This window comes from Heteronotia binoei, chromosome 5 (genome assembly GCF_032191835.1).
Source record: "Heteronotia binoei isolate CCM8104 ecotype False Entrance Well chromosome 5, APGP_CSIRO_Hbin_v1, whole genome shotgun sequence".
NCBI lineage: Eukaryota > Metazoa > Chordata > Lepidosauria > Squamata > Gekkonidae > Heteronotia > Heteronotia binoei.
This window is the reverse complement of record NC_083227.1, coordinates 4,854,518-4,880,458: the sequence shown is the minus strand read 5'-3', so window position 1 is coordinate 4,880,458 and position 25,941 is coordinate 4,854,518. Positions and strand designations below refer to the sequence as shown.

The 25,941-nt window shown below is 47.4% G+C and overlaps 2 protein-coding genes across 2 annotated transcripts in view; both read left to right on the top strand.

Annotated features, from left to right (window-relative positions):
- Positions 1-25,941, top strand: part of LOC132571576 (zinc finger protein 420-like) — an 895,908-nt gene that overhangs the window by 219,740 nt on the left and 650,227 nt on the right. The gene's annotated exons all lie outside the window — the stretch shown is intronic.
- On the top strand, positions 102-24,518 carry LOC132570902 (zinc finger protein 850-like). The gene is made up of 3 exons (XM_060237540.1): positions 102-1,301; positions 14,540-14,544; positions 22,880-24,518. Exons 1-3 carry the CDS (start codon positions 102-104, stop codon positions 24,516-24,518), a joined length of 2,844 nt encoding a protein of 947 aa, XP_060093523.1.

Below are 25,941 nucleotides of genomic sequence, written 5' to 3'. Positions count from 1 at the left end.
CAAGGAAATCCATTCAGTGTGGAAAGTATTTTAGAAATAGATCACAGCTCCTTGTGCACCAAACAATACACAGAGAGGAGAAATCATCCGAATACTCAGTAATGAGTAATATATTCAGTCAGAGTAGAATTTTCCAGCTGGACCAAAAAACCCACACAGGAGAGAAAACTTTTAAGTGCCCAGAGTGTGGAAAGAGATTCAGTCGGAGTGGCTATTTTCAACATCAACTGAGAACCCACACGGGGAAGAAACCTCTTGAGTGCTCACAGTGCAGAAAGAGATTCAGCCGGAGTGCCTATCTTCAAGATCATCAGAGAACCCACTCAGGGGAGAAACCTTTTGAATGCTCAGAGTGTGGAAAGAGATTCAGTCGGAGTGACAGTCTACAACTTCATCAGAGAACTTACTCAGGGGAGAAACCTTTTGAATGTTCAGAGTGTGGAAAAAGGTTTAGTAGGAGTGTCAATCTTCAACGTCATCAGAGAACTCACACAGGGGAGAAGCCTTTTGAATGTTCAGAGTGTGGAAAGAGGTTTAGTACGAGTGGCCAACTTCAACTTCATCAGAGAACTCACACAGGGGAGAAGCCTTTTGAATGTTCAGAGTGTGGAAAGAAATTCAGTGAGAGGGGGACTCTTCAACGTCATCAGAGAACCCACACAGGGGAGAAGCCTTTTGAATGTTCAGAGTGTGGAAAGAGGTTTAGTAGGAGTGGCCATCTTCAACGTCATCAGGGAACTCACACAGAAGAGAAGACTTTTGAATGTTCAGAGTGTGGAAAGAAATTCAGTGAGAGGGAAACTCTTCAAGATCATCAGAGAACCCACACAGGGGAGAAGTCTTTTGAATGTTCAGAGTGTGGAAAGAGGTTCAGTAGGAGTGGCCATCTTCAGAATCATCAGAGAACCCACACAGGGGAGAAGCCTTTTGAATGTTCAGAGTGTGGAAAGAGGTTTAGTAGGAGTGCCAATCTTCAACGTCATCAGAGAAACCACACAGGGGAGAAGCCTTTTGAATGTTCAGAGTGTGGAAAGAAATTCAGTGAGAGGACGACTCTTCAAGATCATCAGAGAACCCACACAGGGGAGAAGCCTTTTGAATGCTCAGAGTGTGGAAAGAGGTTTAGTAGCAGTGGCATTCTTCAACGTCATCAGAGAACCCACACAGGGGAGAAGCCTTTTGAATGTTCAGAGTGTGGAAAGAGGTTTAGTATGAGTGCCAATCTTCAACGTCATCAGAAAACCCACACAGGGGAGAAGCCTTTTGAATGTTCAGAGTGTGGAAAGAAATTCAGTGAGATGGTGACTCTTCAACATCATCAGAGAACCCACACAGGGGAGAAGCCTTTTGAATGCCCAGAGTGCAGGAAGAAATTCAGTCGGAGGGCCAGTCTTCAATGTCATCATCAGAGAATCCACAAGGGAGAAAGCATTTGAATGCTCAGAGTGTGGAAAGAAATTCAGTTTCCGTGACAATCTTCAAAAGCATCATAGAACACACACAGGAGATAAACATTTTGTGTGTTCAGATTGTGGAAAGAGATTCAGGGAGAGAGGGAATCTTCAAGAGCATGGGAGAACACACACAGTGGAGAACCTTTTTGATTTCTCAATGTCTGACCTGGCTTGCCACACCCAGACTAGTAAATGGCCCCAAGGGAGGCTTTCTTGACACAAAGACACCATCCTGATGAATGAGACCCCTCTTCCTCCACCATTGTACTCACTGATGCGGTGTTGGCCCTTCACACTCTGTTACTGCAGTGGCAGTTGTCATCCCGGAGGTCCCCATGAGGGTAAAGAGAGCAGGCGATGGGACAGGCCCCAGAAGTAGCGAGGACAGAGTGATGCATTGGAGAATCCAAGAGGGAGAAACCTTTGAGTGCTCAGAGTGTCGAAAAGGATTCATTTAGAGTGGCACTCAATTACATCAGAGAACCCACACATAGGGAGGAAACGTTGGACCGCTCAGATTGATAAAAAAAAGGTTCGGTCAGTGCGAGAGTTTTCAAAAGCATCTATGAACTCATATAGGGGAGAAATCTCAGAATGCGGAAAGAGATGCTGTTGCAGAAGCACTCTTGATGGCAACTGATATCCCACACAGGGAAGACAGAATTGTAATGTTTGTTGCATTGAAAGAGATTCAATCAGAGCGGTACTCTTGTGTTGTGTAGAGGAACCCACAGCAGGATCTCAGCTACAAATACAAGTTGATGGGATGTGAACTGGCAGACACTGACCAAGAGAGAGATCTTGGGGTCGTGGTAGATAAGATATTGGATTTATATCCCGCCCTCCACTCTGAAGAGTCTCAGAGCGGCTCACAATCTCCTTTACCTTCCTCCCCCACAACAGACACCCTGTGAGGTGGATGGGGCTGGAGAGGGCTCTCACAGCAGCTGCCCTTTCAAGGACAACCTCTGCCAGAGCTATGGCTGACCCAAGGCCATGCTAGCAGGTGCAAGTGGAGGAGTGGGGAATCAAACCCGGTTCTCCCAGATAAGAGTCCGCACACTTAACCACTACACAAAACCGGCTCTCGCTGAAAATGTCAAGACAGTGTGCGATTGCAATAAAAAAGGCCAACGCCATGCTGGGAATTATTAGGAAGGGAATTGAAAATAAATCAGCCAGCATCATAATGCCCCTGTATAAATTGATGGTGTGGTCTCATTTGGAATACTGTGTACAATTCTGGTCACCGCACCTCAAAAAGGATCTTATAGCATTAGAAAAAGTCCAGAAAAGGGCAACTAGAATGATTAAAGGTTTGGAACACTTTCCCTATGAAGAAAGGTTAAAACGCTTGGGGATCTTTAGCCTGGAGAAACGTCGACTGCGGGGTGACAAGATGGAGGTTTACAAGATTATGCATGTGATGGAGAAAGTAGAGAAAGAAGTACTTTTCTTCCTTTCTCACAATATAAGAACTTGTGGGCATTCAATGAAATTGCTGAGCAGTCGGGTTAGAACAGATAAAAGAAAGTACTTCTTCACCCAAAGGATGATTAACATGTGGAATTCACTGCCACAGGAGGTGGTGGCGGCTACAAGTATAGCCAGCTTCAAGAGGGGACTGGATAAAAATATGGAGCAGAGGTCCATCTGTGGCTATTAGCCAAAGCATATTGTTGGAACTGTCTGGGGCAGTGATGCTCTGTATTCTTGCTGCTTGCGGGAGCGGGGGGGGGGGCAAAGTCGAAGGGCTTCTAACCCCACTTGTGAACCTCCTGATGGCACTTGGGAGTTTTTTTGGCGACTGTGTGACACAGAGTGTTGGACTGAATGGGCCATTGGCCTGATCCAACATGGCTTCTCTTATGTTTTTAGGGGGATCCATGTAACTGCTTAGCCTGTAAAAAGAGCTTTTCCCCATTTCACACCTAAAAGACAAGCACAGACCATAAAAAGTACTGAAAAGATGCCAACTTCTATAAAATGCTTGAATCTACAGGGGGAAAGAAAACCCTTACTCTAATCAGAAAGAAATTTTGTAAGTGCTGGGACTGTGTGAAGAGCATTAGCTATGCTGAAAAACCCAGAAAGATCCCATAAGAAGACAGCAAGGATGGGCAATGGGATCTTAAGGTTAGGAAAGCAACTGATCTCTTAGATGTTGTTATTTTAATATTTATTTTCCAGACCTCCCATTGAGCTGAAAAAATGGGAGAAGGTCTGGAAAATAAATATTTAAATAACAAAATCAGTATCATTTAAAGAGAATTTGTATAAAATGGTTTATAGATGGTACGTAACACTTGTGAAATTGGCGAAAATGTATCCTGGGATGTGTAATGAATGCTGGAAATGTAAAAACAATGAACGTATTTTTTTTTTCATATGTGCTGGTCCTGTAAAAGAGCTAATAGACATTGGTTGATGATACATGAGTTGTTAGAGAAAATGTCGGTGTTGACACTGCCGTTTAAACCAGAAATGTTTTTGCTTAATATTATGTCTGATGTATTGGATAGAAATGTTAAACATATAATTCTTCATGTTAATACAGCTGCTAGGGTATTGTACACGAAATATTGGAAGAAAGCAGAAATACCATCAAAAGAGGAGATTCTGAAAAAAAAAATTTGAAGCAGTGGAAATGGACATTTTAGCAGACAATGAAGGAAGAGGGCAAGTGGGTCTTAAAAGAACTTTGGCAACCATTCTACAACTGTATCAGATTAAATGATTGATTTGGTACAAGATTGGTTTATGAATTGAAGGCTTTTATTATAGACTATTGTGAAATCTAGTGATGCAAACTTAAGAAGAAGACAGACGATTAATGTAGCTCAGAGCAATTATATAAGATGGAATATTGAAGTATGTATGCAGGGCTTTTTTTGAGCAGGAACGCACAGGAACGACGTTCCGGCTGGCTTGGTGTCAGGGGGTGTGGCCTAATATGCAAATAAACTCCTGCAGGGCTTTTTCTACAGAAAAGCCCTATGTGAAACAATGGTGATGTCATGGGGTGCAACCTAATATGCAAAAGAGTTCCTGCTGTGATTTTTCTATGAAAAAAGCCCTGTGTGTATGCGTGGTATTACTTCTCCATTCCCCTGTCCCCTTCCCCTTGAGTTTAATAAAACTGTGTTTGGAAGAATAGAAGAATCCACCCAATGGAGGAATCTCATCAACGCTCTGTATGTGGAAAGGCCCTGAGGCACAAATCTAACTTTCATGTTCCTCAGAGATTCCAAAAAAGGGTGGAACTTTCTTATAGCTGGTTCTGACGAGGTTCTTCAAAGGACCTGGTGGTGTTGGTTCAAAAAGGCTAGAACGTGGTTACACAAAGAAGGGCACTTTTTCCGTTTCTCCTCCTCTGTGGAACTCACCACTTTAGGTGATCTGCCCGTCTAACTCTGACACCTTCAGAACTGGTGAACACAGTTTCTTTCCCAGAGCTTAGGAAGGAATAGACAATTTGAGGGTCACAAACCTCTACAGCCTCTCTGCTGCTGGTGTAAATATAGAGGGAGAAGCAATTCAGGAGTGGTGTTTCTCAACCCTAATCCCTCCCTAGTTCAGCCTGCTGTGAGTTTTTTGGGGTTTCACCACTTTGAAGCCAAAAGCATTCTGGAAGTAGGATTAATTTGGGCTGAAAGAAAAAGGTAAATAATCACCCTGTGATTTCCAGGGTGCAAACCCTGCCCGTGGACATGATATATGATCTTTCTTCATGGTGAGCTTGAGGGGATCCGAAGCAAAAATCATGAAGCTCCATGAGGATACCTGCTTGGGAGTCATGGTTTTCTTGCATGGTGTTTTCACAGGGCCATAAATCTGTGATTTCTGAGGTGCAAGCTCTGCCCATGGACACAGTATGTCACTTGATGGTGAACTTGGGGTGGTCCAAAGCAAAAATCATGAGGATCCATGGTCTGGGACCCTGTTTTGGCTCCATGGTGAGTCCATGAATCTGTGGGTCTGTGATTTCTGAGGTGTGATCTCTGCCCACAGACGTGATATCTGATTTGATGGTGAGCTTGGGATGACTGAATGCAGAAATCATGAAGATCTGTGAGGATCTGCGATCTGGAACCTTGTTTTGGCTCCATGGTGTTGCAGTGAGGCTGTGGAGCCACTATTTCTGGACTCCGAGCTCTGGCTATGGACATGGTTAAAGATTTTATGCTGAGGTTGGGAGGATCCAAAGCAAAAATCATGAGGATCCATGCTTTAGAAACATGTTTTCCCACAGTTGTGGTGCCACAAATCCATGGAGGCACGATTTTTGTGGTGCTTCCTACAGTCTAAGAATGATTTAGAGCATGAAGAAGACATTGGATTTATATCCTGCCCTCCACTCCGAAGAGTCTCAGAGTGGCTCACAATCTCCTTTACCTTCCTCCCCGACAACAGACACCCTGTGAGGTGGGTGGGGCTGAGAGGACTCTCACAGCAGCTGCACTTTCAAGGACAACCTCTGCCAGAGCTATGGCTGACCCAAGGTCATCCCAGCAGGGGCAAGTGGAGGAGTGGGGAATCAAACCAGGTTCTCCCAGATAAGAGAGCTCTGGCTGACCCAAGGCCATTCCAGCAGGTGCAAGTGGAGGAGTGGGGAATCAAACCCGGTTCTCCCAGATAAGAGAGCTATGGCTGACGCAAGGCCATTCCAGCAGGTGCAAGTGGAGGAGAGGGGAATCAAACCCGGTTCTCCCAGATAAGAGAGCTATGGCTGACCCAAGACCATTCCAGCAGGTGCAAGGGGAGGAGTGGGGAATCAAACCCGGTTCTCCCAGATAAGAGAGCTATGGCTGACCCAAGGCCATTCCAGCAGGTGCAAGGGGAGGAGTGGGGAATCAAACCCGGTTCTCCCAGATAAGAGAGCTATGGCTGACCCAAGACCATTCCAGCAGCTGCAAGTGGAGGAGTGGGGAATGAAACCCGGTTCTCCAAGATAAGAGAGCTCTGGCTGACCCAAGGCCATTCCAGCAGGTGCAAGGGGAGGAGTGGGGAATCAAACCCGGATCTCCCAGATATGAGAGCTATGGCTGACCCAAGGCCATTCCAGCAGGTGCAAGTGGAGGAGTGGGGAATCAAACCCGGTTCTCCCAGATAAGAGAGCAATGGCTGACCCAAGGCCATTCTAGGAGCTGCAGGTGGAGGAGTGGGGAATCAAACCTGGTTCTCCCAGATGATAGTCCGCACACTTAACCACTGCACCAAACTGTCTCCAGGAAACATAATGCCCTAGAGACACCTCCCTCTAAAGCAGCCATCTTCTGCAAGGGAACTGACCTCTGCAGCCTGGGGATAAATTTTAATTTGGAGAGAGACCCCGCCAAGAGGTTGGCCAGCCTAGCAGAGACCCTGCAGTTGACCCCCTTCCTCCAGCCGGGGGTCCTTCGCCTTCAGCCCCCTGCCCCCCCCCCCCCAGCTGTGCACCGTCGCCTGCCGGACCCCCAAGTGGCCATCCGCATTTCCCTGCGCTTGCAAAGACAGGCCAGGAGCTCCAAAGCGGTTTTCTTTCCAGGGGGGCAACAGAACCGTTCAACAGTCTGTTGGAAGACGAAGAGCCTGAGCTCACCATCACTAACTCCCCCCCCCTTGTGTTTGACGGTCCTTATTCTAGGAGGGGGGGTTAAGGAGGGGGGACCCAGCTGCAGCCTCCTTTTCTTGAGCTGCCTCAACAGCACCGGGCATTCCCCAGGAGGAGCGCAGCCCCCTGCAGCAGAGTTACTCCCGAGCAGCCCCATTGAACAGCACAAGGCGCGGCTGAAGGCAGCCCAAGAAAGCCCCTCTGCAGCAGGGAAAGGGTTAAGGCCGCCGAGCTGCTTGCTAGAGAGGCTGAGCCAGCAGTGGGGGGGGGGGGGAGAGGAAGGGGGCTTTTCCAGGGGGAGGGGGTTGCTTTTGCAGAGCTCGGGAGAACTGGGGCGGGGGCTGCAGAGAAGCAGCAGGAGGAGAGAGGAGCCTTGCAGCAGCCGCATCCCGGGGAGGTTTACTTGCAAGTAAGTCTTGGAGGAGGAGAAGGGGGGGGGGGATAAACGTTTAGGTTCTGGAGGGGGAGGAGGGGGGGATCATTGCAAGCCGGGGCTGTCCTGGGTGGGCCATTTTCTCCCGGGGAACTGATCTCTCTACATTGGAAGGGAAGGGAAGATCCCCTGTGCAAGCACCTGTCGTTTCCTTTCTGGGGCGACATTGGTCTCACAACGTTTTCACGGCAGACTTTTCGCGGGGCGGTTTGCCATTGCCTTCCCCAGTCATCTACACCAGGGGTGGCCAACGTTAGCTCTCCAGATGTTTTTTTTGCCTACAACTCCCATCACCCCCAGCCAGCATGGCCAATGGCTGCGGCTGATGGGAGTTGTAGGCAAAAAACTTCTGGAGAGCTACCACTGGCCACCCCTGCGCTACACTTTCCCCCCAGCAAGCTGGGTCCTCATTTGACCGACCTCAGAAGGATGGAAGGCTGAGTCAACCTCGAGCCAGCTACCTGAAAACCCAGCTTCCCCCCGAGGATCGAACTCAGGTCATGAGCAGAGCTTAGGATTGCAGTACTGCAGCTTTAACACTCTGCGCCACGTTGGAGGTGGGTTCTAATTCTGGGAGAACTTCAGGCCCCACCTGGAGGATGCAAACCAAGAGATTCGTCATGGAAACAGCTAAAGCCACCATAATCAACTACTGTGAAGACAAAACTCACAAATGTTGCTACATCCAAGTGGGCAGCTTTGTTGGTCTGAAGTAGCAGAAGAAAACAGGAGTCCAGTGGTGCCTTTAAGACCAACTTAGTTTTATTCAGAACGTAAGCTTTTGTGTGCTCCAAGCACGCTTCATCGGACGAGGAATCCAGTACAGTGAGTAGAGCCACACGGAGCTCAGAGCGCAAAATGGTACAAATTTAAGATCCAATGAGGAGAATACAGATCAAAATATTATTTCTTATGCTCATTTATCAATAAATCACATCTCTTTCATGCATTTATCCATTGCACAGTTCACAGAATGCAATGCCCTAAATATCTCTAGCGTCTTCTCAGCCTCTCTCAAGAGAAGATCCTGTATTCCTTGAATAAAGTGCTTGCAGAAAGTATTTCAGCGCAAAGTGGGGGCCTTCTGAGGATGGCCTGGATTAATCTCTCAGGGATTTCTTTGGCACTGTAGGAAACTTTCTTAGTTGATTGATTATTTTGGCTTCGGCCTCCTAGAGGTTGGTAACTCTGTTAAGCACCAGTTTTGTTCAGCTTTGTAAGCGGAGTTTGTCGGGGATAAGCGATAATCAGTGTAAGAAAAGTTAACTGTATGAAACTGATATGAAAATGAAGCTGGTCTTTTTCATTCTGCAAACCAACCACCCAAGCTGGCCTTTTGGGGGGTGGGATGAGTTAAGAAAGGGGTGTGGGCTGGGGGAAGGGAAGTCCAGCCTGCACTGGCTGCAGCCCCATCCTAACCTCCCGATGTGGGATACCCCCAGAGCAGTGTTCCCTCTAAGCTGAGTTACCATGAGCTAGATCACCGTTTTTTAGATTCCAGCACATACATTTTTCTCTTTGCCCCAGAGCAAAGGAATTGATGCAGTCGCTCACAAGACTCCACAGCTTAGAGGGAACATTGCCCCAGTCTTCATGCATCAAAGGGGTCTCAGAGGTCCCTATCTCCCTGTTATTCCTGAGTGCAAATGAGCCTGCAATGCTAAGAACTCTTTCCTCTAGAATCACAATGGAGGTCCCGCCCGCAGAATGAGATAATGCTGTCTCCTTTGGGCCATTTCTTTCCACAAGGGGGCAGAAATCTAAAAGAAGGAAATGTTCCATTTCTGGAAAGATAAGTTATAGGACAGCTTTGCGTGAGTGAGATGTTTTTCCCCTCTTGTTCTTAGTATTTTTGGAAAATATATATATCCTTCTCTCCAAACTGTTGCAATTCATGAGGTTTTTAAAATCCTAAATAGATTGATTTTCTGTATCAAGTGCTATCCAGGCCCCCTGGACTAAGGAATTTCTTGCTCTCGGCAATGATTTGTTTACTATATAGTAGGGTTGTCAATTCCCAGGTGGGGGGGGGGGTGCTGTTTTTTGAGACAGAGGCACCAAATTTTCAGCATAGCATCCAGTGTTTCTCCCCAAAGTACCTTCAAGTTTCCAAAAAGATTGGACCAGGGGGTCCAATTCTATGACACACACCCCCCCCCCGAAAGAAGGTGCCCCTATCCATTATTTCCTATGGAATAATTATTTCCAGGTAAAAGGTGTGCGGTCCCTTTGAATGTGATGGTTAGAACTCCCTTTGGAGTTCAATGGTGCTTGTCACACCCTTGCTCCTGGCTCCACCCCAGTGTCTCCTGGCTCCACCCCCAAAGTATCATGATTTGAGACAGCCAGGCTGGGCAATACGTGAGGATATGGTTAAGTTTTCTGAGTGCTGTTGAGCTGTTTGTTTGTAAAGTGGTTTTATTGTATTTTTTTGTTTTATCGTATGTTGTACTCCGCCCTGAGCCCTACAGGGAATGGGCGGAATAGAAATAGACTAAAATCAATCAATCAATGTTTCTGAGGCCATCTGCCATTTCCTCAGATTCACCAAGGCACTTCTTTGTAATTATTATTATCATTACTGTTATTCGCTGATTACAAATGTGGGCTTCCTTGTTTAGGATTCATCGAATATCAGCCAGGATGGGAAAGGGAAGGGGCAAAGCCACCTTCCAAGCCCAAATGAGACATACCAAGAGGAGGGGGAGGGTTCCGTTTCCAGCATTGGTTATGGGCTGCTCACACAGAAGCAGGTTCTTGCACACGAAATGGTCTTCCCAGACCAAAATCCTTGCTTAGCAGCAGGAGCTCACACGAGCGGAGCTCTGGAACCTCTAAATTTTATTGTGCTCTTTCTTACCCCACCCAGATGCTTCATTCTGGCTCCATTGCTGAATTGTAAGATCTGACAAACTTTCTAATGTCCCCCCACACACACACAAAAAATGGGGAGATGACCAAAATATATGAAGCAGACAAATGGAAATCTTCCTTATGCCACTGTGGCCACGTAGGAGAAAGCAACTTTAGAAGTATGAGGGGAGGAAAGCTTTATGATGACAATTCTAATTCAAGAAGCATTTTAAGTAGATGCTGAGCTGATGCTGAGCTGACCCCAGTTTAGCTGTATCTGAACCAGTGCTGGATTAAACACTGTGGAGGCCCCTAGGCAGTTGAAAACTTCGGGCCCCCTCACAAATTGTCTGAGCACCTGTCCCACTGCCCACGGCGCCCACTGCAGCCTGCAGGCACCTTCCTAAAAGCCCCTTTTACGAAGCTGCAGGGGAGCGGCAGAGAGAGGCAAACTTGGCAAAAATGTTGTGGGGGAGGAAGGGAAAGGAGATTGTAGGCCGCTCTGAGCCTCTGTCCTTGAAAGGGCAGCTGCTGTGAGAGTCCTCTCAGCCCCCACCCACCTCACAGGGTGTCTGTTGTGGGGGAGGGAGATAAAGGAGATTGCTAACCGCTCTGAGACTCTCGGGTGGAGGGTGGGATATAAATCCAATGTCTTCTGCTCACTTCTTCAGATTCAATGACTCATAGAAGCTCTTATGCAGCCACAAATTCTGTTAGCCTTTCAGGTGTTCGTGGACTCTCACTCTTCTCTGCTGCTACAGACAGACAGATTAAAATGGCTTCCCATTTTGATCTATCTGCAGGAAGAGGGGAACCATAGCTAGCGAGGGGGAGGGTGTGTCTTTGGTGTAGGGAAACCTGTGGCAGTCAATAAAGCACAATAAAAATGCAAAAGACCCCCTCAGACAGGATGACTGCTGTGGTGCATATCTTTTAGCCAGTCCACAAAGCACCTTTGGGGCTGGTATTCAAAGGGAGATTAGCACCATCAACACCCATTAGTTTAGGCTCCCTAGAGGAGGTTAAAGACCCACCCTCTGAAAGTCCAGGGGAGGAGGCCCTTGGAACAAAGGGAGATTCTACGCCCCCCCCCCCCAAGGAATGATAAGGTGCCTTTTAGCCAGGACTGTGAATTTCTTCCACAACTTTTCTTATTTGAGAGAGAAAATAGGATTACGAAATGGCAAAGAAGGAACAAAGAGTCACCAAGATCGGTGTTAATTTAATTAATCCATTCATTTTTAACTTTTATTAGCCACTTTCCTTCCTTAAGGAGCTCCAAGCAGCTTACAAACATGGGTAAAATACCCAGAATAAAATACATTCAAACCATATCACCTGAATTGAGAATGACTACTAAACTGAACCAGATGTGGTCCTAAATAAACTTACATTGCCTCCTACAGTTTGAAAGCCATCAGGTTCAGAATCCCTGAATTTATTCCCCTCCTGATTCTATAATCCTAGTCCTGTGTCGATTTTACAACCCTTTGATTGTTAGATTCTGTCATCCTTCCTGAATCTCAGCAAGAAGGGCAGACCGTAAAGGAAGTAAATCCATCCATAACTGTGAAGAATTGCAGATTTATACCCCGCCCTTCTCTCCGAATCAGAGACTCAGAGTGGTTTACAATCTCCTATATCTTCTCCCTCCACAACAGAAACTCTGTGAGGTGGGTGGGGCTGAGAGAGCTCTCACAGCAGCTGCCCTTTCAAGGACAACCTCTGCCAGAGCTATGGCTGACCCAAGGCCATTCCAGCAGCTGCAAGTGGATGAGTGGGGAGTCAAACCCGGTTCTCCCAGATAAGAGTCCACTTTCTGTGGGTAGAAAGGCGGGGGGGGGGGTATTGCATGACAGAGCAGACAGATCCGGTCTGGATGCTCATCCTGTACTCTATGCGACACAATCACCCATTAATTATGGTTCAGAGGAGCTCGTAATAGAACAACTAGAGGAGAGTCCAGGGCCACTTTTGAGAACCACTAGATTTTCAGGGTAGCACTTTTGAAAGGTCCCTTCCACAGACACACAGATTGTGGGTTGTCCTCCATTCCTGTGTGTGTTGTGTCTGCTTAGGAACAAGACCATGGCTTCATCCTCACAAATTGTCCCAACCGGGAGCCACTCTAGGAGATCTACAGGTTCTGAGATGCCTATATTTTTTTCTGTCCCCATACAGGCTGGATGGAAACTTGCCATTGGGACATCAGACCACTCTAAAGATTCATATAATTCAAATAAAGTATATAAAAACCAATGGCAGTATAGATTTATCTCATCTGCAAACTCAGATCATATGGTTTGTGGCCCAAAAGCAACATACTATGTACAATATAAACATACGCCCAGTGCAAGAACAAGGATATTCTAGATTAAAGGGCTGGAGCACTTTCCCTATGAAGAAAGGTTGAAACGCTTGGGACTCTTTAGCTTGGAGAAACGTCGACTGCGGGGTGACATGATAGAGGTTTACAAGATAATGCATGGGATGGAGAAAGTAGAGAAAGAAGTACTTTTCTCCCTTTCTCACAATACAAGAACTCGTGGGCATTCGATGAAATTGCTGAGCAGACAGGTTAAAACGGATAAAAGGAAGTACTTCTTTACCCAAAGGGTGATTAACATGTGGAATTCACTGCCACAGGAGGTGGTGGCGGCCACAAGTATAGCCACCTTCAAGAGGGGTTTAGATAAAAATATGGAGCACAGGTCCATCAGTGGCTATTAGCCACAGTGTATGTGTGTATATAACATTTTTTGCCACTGTGTGACACAGAGTGTTGGACTTGATGGGCCGTTGGCCTGATCCAACATGGCTTCTCTTATGTTCTTAGATTATATGATCCAAAGTAGAAGTCCCAAGGTATACTAGTCTCAGACTCACTGTGATTATGTCCTCATCTATCAGAGAGTATGTTCCACAGTTCCTTTAAGAGTGGACCAATGCTCCAAACTAGACTTGCATTCTGTCAAACCTTGTAATCTCAGTGCAGGTATCTGGGGCTTGGGGGGAGGGGCTGTTTTTTGAGGCAGAGGCACCAAACTTGCAGCATAGCATCCGATGCCTCTTCTCATAAGACCCTCCAAGTTTCAAAAAGATTGGACCAAGGGATCCAATACTATGAGCCCCAAAAGAAGGTGCTCCTATCCTTTATTATTTCCAATAGAGGGAAGGCATTTAAAAGGTGTGCGGTCTCTTTAAATGTGATGACCAGAACTCCCTTTGGAGTTCAGTTATGCTTGTTGCAACTTTTCTCCTGGCTCCACCCCCAGAATTGTTTCATATATTTACAGGCCTGTAGTAGGTCAGAAACCAAACTCCAGAGCTGTACTGAGTTCTTTTCCTTTACTGCCTTTCTAAGTTCCTCTCAAGACAGTCTGATGTCTTCCTGTTTCTTCTTCTGAATAAGAGCCTTCTACTGGGCTTTTAGCAGGGCTTTTTTGTAGCAGGAACTCCTTTGCATATTAGGCCATATCCCACTGATGTAGGCCTCAACATCCACTGGAGTGACTTTGTGACCAACACTGAAGTCCTCAAGCGGGTGGAGGTTACCAGCATCGAGGCACTGCTGTTGAAGACGCAGCTGCGCTGGGCAGGGCATATTTCTAGGATGGAAAACCACCGCCTTCCCAAGATTGCCCTGTATGGCGAACTCTCCACCGGCCATTGAAATAGAAGGGCACCAAAGAAGAGGTACAAGGACTCCTTGAAGAAATCCCTTGGCACCTGTCACATCAACCATCACCAGTGGTCTGACCTAGCCTCAGATCGCAAAGCATGGAGGCACACCATTCACCAGGCTGTCTCTTCCTTTGAGGACGCACGCATAGCTGGTCTTGAGGACAAAAGGAGATTGAGGAAGAATCGCACTGTTACAGCACCAACCCTAAATCAGACTTTTCCCTGCAGCCACTGTGGCCGGACCTGCCTGTCCCACATTGGTCTTGTCAGCCACCAGCGAGCCTGCAGCAGACGTGGACTATTGCACCCTTCTTAAATCTTCGTTCGCGAAGCCAAGCCGAGAGAGAGAGAGAGAGAGAGGCATATAGGCATCACAGACCAGTAGGTTTTGAAAACTGCCTCGTCCAAGGGTTCCTTGTCAGTCAGCAACGTATTCTGTGACAATCCGTCTGATGTCACAATGGCCAGCTCTTGGTCTCTATGGAAACAGGCCAGTATACAAGGATCTGCAGGGACTTGTAGACTCAGTTGGCAACCAGCAGGCGCCAAGATCAGAGTAAACTCAGAGGTCTCCTCTTGAAAATAAAAGAGCAAGACTGCCAGCATTTCACAAAAGGTAAGATGCCTCTGAGCCTTTGGGATAGACAGACAAACAGACTAGGTACGTAGACGAGATAGATAGATAGACAGATAGACAGATAGACAGATAGACAGATAGACAGATAGATAGATAGATAGATAGATAGATAGATAGATAGATAGATAGATAGATAGATAGATAGATAGATAGATAGATAGATAGATAGATAGATAGATAGATAGATAGATAGATAGATAGATAGAGGTATGGATGGACGGATGGATAGATTGTTGGGTGAATGGACGAATAGATGGATGGAAGGATAGATGGAAGGATGGATGGAGGGATAGCAAAAGGGACGAATGGATGGATTTGGTGGTGATTAGGGGGTGATATGGGGGTGATGTGGAGGTGATGTGGGGGTGATGGGGTGATGTGGAGGTGATGAGGGGGTGATGTGGGGGTGATGAGGGGGTGATGTGGGGGTGATGTGTTGCTCAGCACATAGGAAAGGTACAAGTTCTGACACCCTCCCCCCCCCCTCTAAAATAGCCATTTCCTGCAAGGGAACTGACCTCTGTAGCCTGGGGATAACAACTTGTCATCTGGAGAGATCTCCAGGCCCCACCGGGAGGTTGGCTAGAGACCCTGCGGGAGGAGAACCCCCCTTCCTCCATCCTGGGGTCCTTGGTCAGGGATAGTCCAGGGCGGGGGTCCTTCCCCTTCAGCCCCCTGCGCCCCACCAGCTGTGCACCAGCTGTGCATCTCCCTGGACGTGCAAGGAAAAGCCAGGAGGCCCCACCAGGTTTTCTCTCCAGGGGGGCAACAGAAACGCTCAATGGTCTCTTGAAAGAAGACCCTCATCTCATCAGCAGTAAACGCCCCCCCCCCCTCCCGCTTCCTCTCCATTGAGTTTTAGGGCCCTTATTCTAGGAGGGGGAGGACTGGGGAGGGCGAGCTGCAGCGTCCTTTTTCTGAGCTGCCTCCGCGGCACTGGGGACACCCCGGGAGGAGCGCAGCCCCCTGCTGCAAAGTTACTCCCGAGCAGCCCCATTGAGCAGCACAAGGCGGGGCTGACGGCAGCCTACATGAAGCTCCTCTGCAGCATTGAAAGGGTTAAGACCGCCGAGCTGCTTGCTAGAGAGGCCGAGCAAGTGGGGGGGGGGCAGGAGAGGGAGGGGGCTTTTCCTGGGGGAGGGGGAGGGGTTTGCTTTTGCAGGGCGGAGGAGGAAGGGAGAAGCCTGCAAAGAAGCTGCAGCAGGAGAGGGACGCTTTGCAGCCGCGGGATCCCGGGGAAAGTTTGCTTGGAAGTAAGTCTTGGAGGAGGAATAAGCATTTAGCTCTTGGGAGGGAGGCGGGGATCATTGCAAGCCGTGGCTGTCCCAGGTGCGCCGTTTTCTCCCCGGGAACTGATCTCGGTCTGCTGGAGGCGGGTTCTAATTCTGGGAGAACTTCAGGCCAGGAGATTCACGGAAACAGCTAAAGCCACCCTAATCAAGCACTGTGAATACACAGCTAGCTAGCAAATTTTACTGCAGATCCAAATATTATTTCTTACGTTCAAAAATCAATAGATCAGTCCGCATCTCTCTCATGCATATGTCCCTTGCACAGTTCACAATAGAGAGTGCTTAAAGTGCAGGCGTCTTCTTGGCCTCTCTCGAGAGTAGGGGGAAAGCGCTTGGGCTGATCCTGTATTTCTTGAATGAGGAGCTTGCAAAGAGACTTCTCCGTTTCCTGTGTCGGTTGCAGTATAAAGGGGGAGCCTTGTGAGGATGGGGTGGATCAATTTCTCAGGGATTTCTTTGGCAATGTAGTAAACTTGGTTATTTATTCAGGCTTGCAGATTATTTTGGCTTCAGGCACCAAGAGGTTGGTAACTGAGGCACCAGTTTTGCTCTCCTATGGAAGCGGAGTTTGTTGGGGAGCAGCGATAATCAGTGTGATTAAATGTAAGAAAAATTAAATATATGAAACTGGCATTCTCTTGCTGGTCATTTTCGTTCTGCAAACCACAACCGAAGCTGGCCTTTTGGGGTCATTTTAAATGCCTCTGTTGCCAAGGTGGAGAGCGCGTAGCAACCCCATTGGTGCTCATGCAAACACCACCCCAGCCCACCAATCAGAGCATTAGGTGGCTCCCCTGACAGGCAGAGAGGGGTGGAGCTTGCTGATGTGGCCACGCCCCCAATATTTACAGGGCCTGGAGGAACAAAGGCCACACAAGAATCCACCACTGAGGAACATGCCAGGTAAACACACGGAGGAACCGCACCTGCTCCAAACGCATCGCCCTGCCCCATCCCTCCACAGCTCGTTTGGCAGAGGCAGCTGCAACAGGATGCCAGATTCTCCCTCCTGCACTGGGGTTGGGGTGGGAGGACGGGCATCCTTCCGCCAGGCGAGAGAGGCACAGACTCCCAGGGAGGAACACCAGGGCACAGTCCCAGGAGGGGAGGGTTCAGATCTCGTTAAGGGAGATGCCAACAAGACTATGAAGCCTGCCTTTGGGGGGCCCAGTAAGGGATCCCAGATGGGATCACATGTATGAATCATTCACGCTGATTGGCTTCTCGCAATGGCAGGTATTTTGGCTGACCCTCCCCCCAACTACCATCTCCACCACTGAGATAATTATTAGTCATGCAAAGGTCTTCAGAGTCTCGGCATAGGCTTTATTCCAAATAGTCTGGCCTCTGGAAAATGGCTCTTCTTTCAGGGTGAGCGGGAATACGGCGGCTGGGAGAGAATTGCGATAATTCTCTGGATGAAGGACTTGTGTTATATTTCCTGCTTCTCTTGGGGCATGGAGGTTGTATTTATATGTGCATCAATATGTCTGCAGGTTTGTGTGTGTGTGTATGTATCTTTCTTTTGACACACTCCTTTTTGTCTCTCTCCATCCCCTTAGGGAGTTGCCTCCTTTCATAGCCATGTTAATAAAGGCAGCTTTTCAGAGACAGAGATGACTCAAGAGAAGGGGAAGGAGATGGAAGAGCAGGACCCAGAAGGACCTGGAGCTGGCAAGAGATCAAGGAAGATTCCCCAGCCCATCCCACCTGGAAGTGGTGCTGAATTCTGGGAAAGAGCTGTGCCAGAGGTCCTGTCTAAAGACACCATGACCTCAGATGTACTCTGCCAACACTTCCAGCAGTTCTGCTACCATGAGGCCAATGGGCCCCGAGAGGTTTGCAGCCAGCTCAATGGACTTTGCAGCCAGTGGCTGAATCCGGAGAGGCACTCCAAGAAGCAGATCCTGGACCTGGTGATCCTGGAGCAGTTCCTGACTCTCCTGCCCCAGGAAATGCAGGGTTGGGTCAGAGGATGTGGGCCGGAGACCAGTTCCCAGGCGGTGGCCCTGGCCGAAGGTTTCCTCCTGAGTCAGGCAGAGGAGAAGAGGCAGGCAGAACAGGTGAGGGGATTCTCTCCTGTATGTCTAATTCAAGCAACTAAATCTGACCTTATCTTAAAGTTTCCTTCCCAGATAACTGCCCAGAGCCTCATCTGCTAGAAGATTTCTGATCCCTGTAGGTACCTCACCATCTCTGGTGAGAGAAGGGTGCAGAATCTGGGAGTGGGGCAGGATCCCTTCCTTGGTCTCTTTTCCATTCCATCTGTTACCCCTCTCCCTGGCTGCTGTTTCAGATGCGAAGACCACCTTTGGAGATGGAAGCTGCAATCCCTGAGGCAGAAGGAGCTTCCTTGGAGCAGGGGCAGAGGGTGCCGGCGGTGGAGCGTGCCCAAGATGCCATCTCCTGTGGTAAGGACTTGTTGTGGCTGGATGCAATCAGGGCAGCCCGTGAATGTGGTGGATAGAGAGTTCAGGTCGAGCTGGGTGGGAATACGTATTTCTACAGACAACACAATTAATTGGTGGCACTCAACGTCCACAAACTGTGATGCTTCCAAAAGGAGATTAGAAAAATTCCTGGAGGTCAGTGTCTCTCATTATATTAAAAAAAAAAATCACATCTCACCTTCCTTCCATCAGAATTTCAACTTGCCAAGGTGGGGGGGGGGAAGGTAGATCAGCCTCAGCAGAGCTCCTCAGCCTGGTGAATAAAGGGAACCTCCACCTTCTGGGGCAGTCGAACTCTGAAAACGTGTCCCAGGGGGCCAATAATAATGGGGAACTGTGGCTTCTGTGCTTGTGCTTGAAGGGTCACCTGGGGGGCTGCTGTGGGCAGCAGGGGGTGGAGGAGGGATGGCAGGCGATGGCCCAGCACTGCCAGGAACTTTGGGGAGGGACTTGGGACGGAACTTGGGACAGATGCGATATCTTGTTGACGTTTCATCTGGCTGAAAATCTGGTTGTGAACTTAGCATGTCCAGAGACACTCTGAAAACTCATTCTTATTTCCTTCAACTCTCCAGAACTGCTTGATTCGCGTCTGGTACATTGTGACGGTGAAGTTTCATGCTATGGCATTTCCACCTAACCCTTTCCCTCTCCATAGAGCAGGGGTGGCCAACGGTGGCTCTCCAGATGTTTTTTGCCTACAACTCCCATCAACCCCAGTCAGCATGGCCAATAGCTGGGGCTGATGGGAGTTGTAGGCAAAAAACATTTGGAGAGCTACCGTTGCCCACACCTGCCATAGAGGAAACCCAAGTCTCACAGAAGTCTGAAATATTCTGGCAGCATTTATAATCCCTGAGGCTCATAGGTCCCTGGTGCTTCTCTTCTGCCTCTCCCAGAATGTAATAAAAAGTATTTTAAACATCTGTTGAACATAAATAGGGTAAAGTTTCACAACCCCAGAAAGGAGGTGTGTGAAGCAGGGAACAAACAAGCAAACACCCTTCCTTCCTCCCCTGTTTCAGGAACAGGCAGTGAAGAGATGTTGTGGAGCCTTCGTCTTTTCAGAGGGGTGGAAACGACTGCTGCACCTGCAATCCAAGTAGGAGAGAATTGGGGGGTGGGGGGTGGGCACAGCCTGAGTTCCTCCTATTTTCTCAGAGGAGTTTTTGCTCCTTCTGTTTCTACAAAGGGTCTGTGTGAGAGATCCCTTGAATACTATTCCATTTACCCATCCCAAGCCTTCCTTTCCATATCTCCCCAGACGACTCCCTTCCAGTGTGCAATCTCTGCAAGGTGTGATATCTGAAGAGGTTGAATCTGCTTTTTCTTTCAGGGTCCCTTTTCCTTTGAAGAGGTGTTCGTCTCTTTCGCGGAGGCAGAGTGGGCCCTGCTGGATCCGAGACAAAGAGCTCTGTACAGGGAAGTCATGCTGGAGAACTATGAGAATGTGTCCTCTCTGGGTAAGGATCTTTCATGGGTGCCATTCCGTTGTGATGAGGAATGAATTCAAATACTGAATAGCACTGCATCATTTTGAGGCACGTCCTACCACTAGGGGAGGGGCTGTGGCTCCCTGGCAGAGGATCTGTGTGGAATGAAAAGATCTCCAGTTCAACCGGCAGCATCTCCAGAGAAAAGGATCAGGTAGGAGGTGAAATGAAAGACTCTGCCTGGACCCTGGAGAGCCGATGCTGGACTGAGCAGATGATACTGACTCCAAGGGACCAAGGGTCTGATTCAGGATAAGAAACTTCACGTATTCATAGCATTGGAACTGACCTCTGGGGTCATCTGGGGGGAGGGGGCAGAGATGCCCATATGCAGTATGCAGCAATGCAAGGTGAAAGAACTGCCAACAGCATCCTTAAATTCTATCATGCAAAAGGGGCTCTTGATGTTCCAGCCACCCAAAAGCTATTTCAAGTGAAGGCAGTTGCAGAAAGGTTCTCTCTCCCTCCTTCCTCCCCATCTATTTTCCTCCCTCCCTCCCTTCCACCTTTCCTTCCTCCCTTCCTTCCACACTTCCTCCCTCCCTCCCTCCTTTCCTTCCTTCCTCCCTCCCTCCCTTCCAACCTCCCTCCCTTCCTTCCACCCTCCTTCCCTGCCTTCCACCATCCCTCCCCCTTTCTTTCCTTCCTTCCATCCATCCTTTCTCCCTCCTTCCATTACTTATTTATTTATTTATTACTCAAATTTATATCCCGCCCTCCCTGTCAAAGCAGGCTCAGGGCGGCTTCCTTCCCTTCCTCCCTCCCTCCCTTCCTCTTATCCTTTCTCCCCTCCTTCCTTCTTTCCTCCCTCCGTCCCTTCCTCCCTCCCTCACTCCCTCCGTCCATCACTCCCTCCCTTCCTCCCTTCGTTTCTCCCATCCTTCTATTCTTCCTATCATCGCTTCCTCCCTCGCTTCCTCCCTCCCTTCTTTCTTTTCCTCCCTCCCTCCCTTCCCTCCCTCCCTTTCTTCCACACTCCCTTCCTCCCTTCCTTCCTCCCTCCCTCCCTTTCAGCCTGAGGGACTAGTCCCGGGTGGCCAAACCGTGGCTCTTTCACACAGATCGTGTGGCTCCCAAAGCTCCCACTGCCCTGTTGGCCAGTTTGGAGGAGACATTTGTCTTTAAATCACTTTTCCAAGCCAAGCCAGCTGGGAGCTTGGAGAATGCAGTAAAAGTTGATTTCTTTTCACCTCTATCTCCCTCCTCCCTCCCCATCTATTTTCCTCCCTCCCTCCCTCCATTCCTCCCTTCCACCCTCCCTCCTTTCCTTGGACCCTCCCTCCGTTCTTCCCTTCCACCCTCCCTCCTTTCCTTCCTCCCTCCCTCCCTTGCTCCCTCCATCCTTTCCTTCCTTCCACCCTCCCTTGCTTCCTACCTCCCTCCCTCCCTTCCACCTTCACTCCCTTCCACCACCCCTCCCTCCTTTCCTTCCTTCCTTCCTTCCTTCCTTCCTTCCTTCCTTCCTTCCTTCCTTCCTTCCTTCCTTCCTCCCTCCCTCCCTCCCTCCACCCTTCCTCCCTTCCTTCCACCATCCCTGCCTTCTTTCCACCCTCCCTCCTTTCCTTCCTTCATTCCACCCTCCCTCCCTCCCTTATTTATTTATTTATTTATTTATTTATTTATTTATTTATTTATTTCTCGAATTTATATCCCGCCCTCCCTGCCGATGCAGGCTCAGGGCGACTTCCCTCCCTCCCTCCCTCCCTCCCTTCCTTCCTTCCTTCCTTCCTTCCTTCCTTCCTTCCTTCCTTCCTTCCTTCCTTCCTTCCTTCCTTCCTTCCTTCCTGTCATCGCTTTCTCCCTCCCTTCCTCCCTTCTTTCTTTTCCTGCCTCCCTCCCTTCCTTTCCTCCTTCCTTCCCTCCCTCCCTCCCTTTCTTCTCTCAGATATCTGACATTCATTTCTTGCAACTCTCAAAACCCTAAAGTTTATTCCATGTGGATTTTACATGAAGCAAGTTTGACCACCCCTGGACTAATCCATTTGCTATTACCCAATACTTTTCAAGCTAAATGGTTGAAATCGGTGCATAACAAATCACAGTTACTTGGATTTCCCCCTCGCCAGGTGCTTCTAGCCATGACCTGGGCTCAGGCCAAGGTCGTTCTTAAACTGAGGATATAGAGAGACAAGTAGATCTTCATAGAATTCCAAATGCAGAGTGCACAGTCAAATTGGATATGGTTCAGGTATCGAACACACCTTGATGTAAAGAAAAACCAGAAAAGCCTTCACAGTGGCTGGATGTGAGGCTCTCCCCTCTGTGGTGCTTGAGGGCAAATTCAGAAGAGATCCTTTTGCACAGAGACTTTGTGAATGTGAGTCTGGGAAGACAGAAAATGTTGAGCATCTGATGCTGAGAAGTTAGTGGCATCATGAGGTTCGAATTAGATTAATTCAGCCTCTTATAAAAGAGATGCCTGGGCAGACAGATGGGAGGGGGACGTATTTTTAAATATTAATTATTCTCGGAGAAAGGGGGATGTGTGGTTCAGATCAGCCAAACTTTCTTCCTATAGTCATGTAGATGCTGTTAGATCTTACTCCCTTTCCAAGCGCTAACAGTTTCTTTCTATCTATCCCAGCAGAAGATGAGCAGAGGAATGTGGAGGGTGAGGAACTTTATCAGAAAATGCCACATAGAGCTAAAAATGAAAACTTGAACAAAATTGTCAGGAATCGAGGCAAACCTAAGAGAAAGAAAGATGGTGGTATGGTTGAGAAGCATTATGGAAGAAAGCAGAATGTACATTTTCCAAAGCACAGGATAATGAAGGCAAGGAAATCCATTCAGTGTGGAAAGTATTTCAGAAATACATCACAGATCCTTGTACACCAGACAATACAGAGAGAGGAGAAACCTTCTGAATTCTCAGAAATGAGTAATAAATTCAGTCAAAGTAGAATCTTTCAGCTGCACCAAAAAACCCACAGAGGAGAGAGAACTTTTTCATGCACAGAGAATGGAAAGAGATTTATTAAGAGTGGCAGTCTTCAACATCGTCAGAGAACCCACACAGGGGACAATCCTTATGAATGTTCAGAGTGTGGAAAGAGATTCAGTTGTAGTGGCAGTCTTCAATGTCATCAGACAACCCACACAGGGGAGAGACCTTTTGAATGCTCAGAGTGTGGAAAGAGATTCAATCAGAGTGGCCATCTTCAACGTCATCAGAGAACCCACACAGGGGAGAAACCTTTTGAGTGCTCAGAGTGTGGAAAGAAATTCAGTGAGAGTGGCAGTCTTCAACTTCATCAGAGAACCCACACAGGGGAGAGACCTTTTGAATGCTTAGAGTGTGGAAAGAAATTCAGTGAGAGTGGCAGTCTTCAACTTCATCAGAGAACCCACACAGGGGAGAAACCTTTTGAATGCTCAGAGTGTGGAAAGAGATTCAGTCGGAGTGGCTATCTTCAACGTCATCAGAGAACCCACACAGGGGAGAAACCTTTTGAATGCTCAGAGTGTGGAAAGAGATTCAGTCGGAGTGGCCATCTTCAAAGTCATCAGAGAACCCACACGGGGGATAAACCTTTTGAATGCTCAGAGTGTGGAAGGAGATTCAGTCAGAGTAACAGTCTTCAACGTCATCAGAGAACCCACACAGGGGAGAAACCTTTTGAATGCTCAGAGTGTGGAAAGAGATTCAGTGGGTGTGGCCATCTTCAACGTCATCAGAGAACCCACACAGGGGAGAAACCTTTTGAATGCTCAGAGTGTGGAAAGAGATTCAGTCGGAGTGGCCATCTTCAAAGTCATCAGAGAACCCACACGGGGGATAAACCTTTTGAATGCTCAGAGTGTGGAAGGAGATTCAGTCAGAGTGACAGTCTTCAACGTCATCAGAGAACCCACACAGGGGAGAAACCTTTTGAATGCTCAGAGTGTGGAACAAAATTCAGTCAGAGTGGCAGTCTTCAGCTTCATCAGAGAACCCACAGAGAGGAGAAACCTTTTAAATGCTTAGAGTGTGGAAAGAAATTCAGTTTGAGTGGCACTCTTCAACGTCATCAGAGAACCCACACAGGGGAGAAACCTTTTGAATGCTCAGAGTGTGGAAAGAGATTCAGTCGGAGTGGCAGTCTTCAACTTCATCAGAGAACCCACACAGGGGAGAAACCTTTTGAATGCTCAGAGTGTGGAAAGAGATTCAGTCGGAGTGGCAGTCTTCAATATCATCAGAGAACCCACACAGGGGAGAGACCTTTTGAATGCTCAGAGTGTGGAAAGAGATTCAGTGGGTGTGGCACTCTTCAACGTCATCAGAGAACCCACACAGGGGATAAACCTTTTGAATGCTCAGAGTGTGGAAAGAGATTCAGTGGGAGTGGCACTCTTCAACGTCATCAGAGAACCCACACAGGGGATAAACCTTTTGAATGCTCAGAGTGTGGAAAGAGATTCAGTCAGAGCAGCAGTCTTCAACTTCATCAGAGAACCCACACAGAGGAGAAACCTTTTAAATGCTTAGAGTGTGGAAAGAAATTCAGTTTGAGTGGCAATCTTCAACGTCATCAGAGAACCCACACAGGGGAGAAACCTTTTGAATGCTCAGAGTGTGGAAAGAGATTCAGTCAGAGGAGGAGTCTTGAACAGCATCAGAGAAGACACAAAAGGGGGAATCGTTAGAATTCTCAATATCCGGCCGCGGCTTGCCACACCTGGACTCGTTAATGACCCCAACGGATGCTTTGATGTTGGAGAGACAGCATCCCAATGAATGAGACCACTCCCCACCCCCCCTTGAACTTGCTGATAAACTCCAAACACGAGAAACCTTTTCAGTGCTTAGAGTCTGAGAGAAGATTCGGTTCGAGTGGCACTCTTCAGCTGCATCAAAGTACCCGCACATGGGGAGAAAACCTTTGAGTGTGCAGATTCAGTCAGTGTGACAATTTTTTTTAACAAGTTACTTTTTATTGTTGAACATTTAAACATTTAAGATAGTAATACACCTTACAAATCAAAATATAAACATTTACATATCACCATGAACATCAACATCAACCTACTAACATACAACACCTAATGGAGCGATTGAGTCAAAAAAGACTATGACTTTCAATATTTTCATATCGTTCATCGGGTTCCAAGTCTCTTTACATTCTTCCACATTTCCTCCTTTCAATCTGCAAGTTAACATATCCATTTCAGCTGCTTCCATTAATTTGGACAGAAATTCATTTTTGTTTGGCGTTTGCGGCTTTTTCCAGTACTTAGCATACAATATCCTAGCTATAGTTATAATATGCAGTAACAGCCTTTTTATTTTCTTGGGTAATGTGATTTGACAAATATTTAATAAATATAGTTCTGGTACATGAGGAATTCTTGTTTTTAACATCTTTTGACACCAGATGGATATTTTTACCCAATATTTTTTCGCATAATCACATTTCCACCACAAGTGATATAACGAACCCTTTACTTTTGTGCACTTCCAACACTTATCTGAGCTATTTGGAAGTGCTTTAGAGAGTCTTTCGGGGGTATAGTACCAGCAGTAAACCATTTTGTACAAATTTTCTTTTAATAAAGAGGATTTAGACAATTTATTATTTTCTTTCCATATTTTCTCCCAATTATCTAAGTCAATAGTGTAGCCAAATTCTTGTAACCATTTAATCCAACTCTCCTTTACATTTTCCTCTTGCATCTTCATTTCTAATAGCCAAGTATAACAACTAGAGATCATTTTTCTATCAGATTCATATATAATGCAATCGAATTTATTCATTTTTTTGGGAAACCTAGCCCCTTATCTGACTTATGCCTAGATTTAACTTGAGTTCTCAACCATCAGTCCATTTTAGAAATTACTTCCATATTCAATTCCTGTCTGACATCTAACAGGCTTTCATAAGTATAATCTTCTTCCCAATTAAAAAGATTAGGTTGAACCGATGCTTCAACTGGAGAGAGCCACTTAGGAGTATATTTATATATTTGATTTTTAACCTCAGACCAGGTCTTATATAAAGACTTCCTTATTTCGTGTCTAAGGAATTTACTTCCTTTTATTGGGCAATCATACCATATGAATGCGTGCCAC

Bases quoted from the DNA above. Each gene is read 5' to 3' on its own strand.
- LOC132570902 (XM_060237540.1), top strand. From the start codon at position 102: ATGAGTAATATATTCAGTCAGAGTAGAATTTTCCAGCTGGACCAAAAA.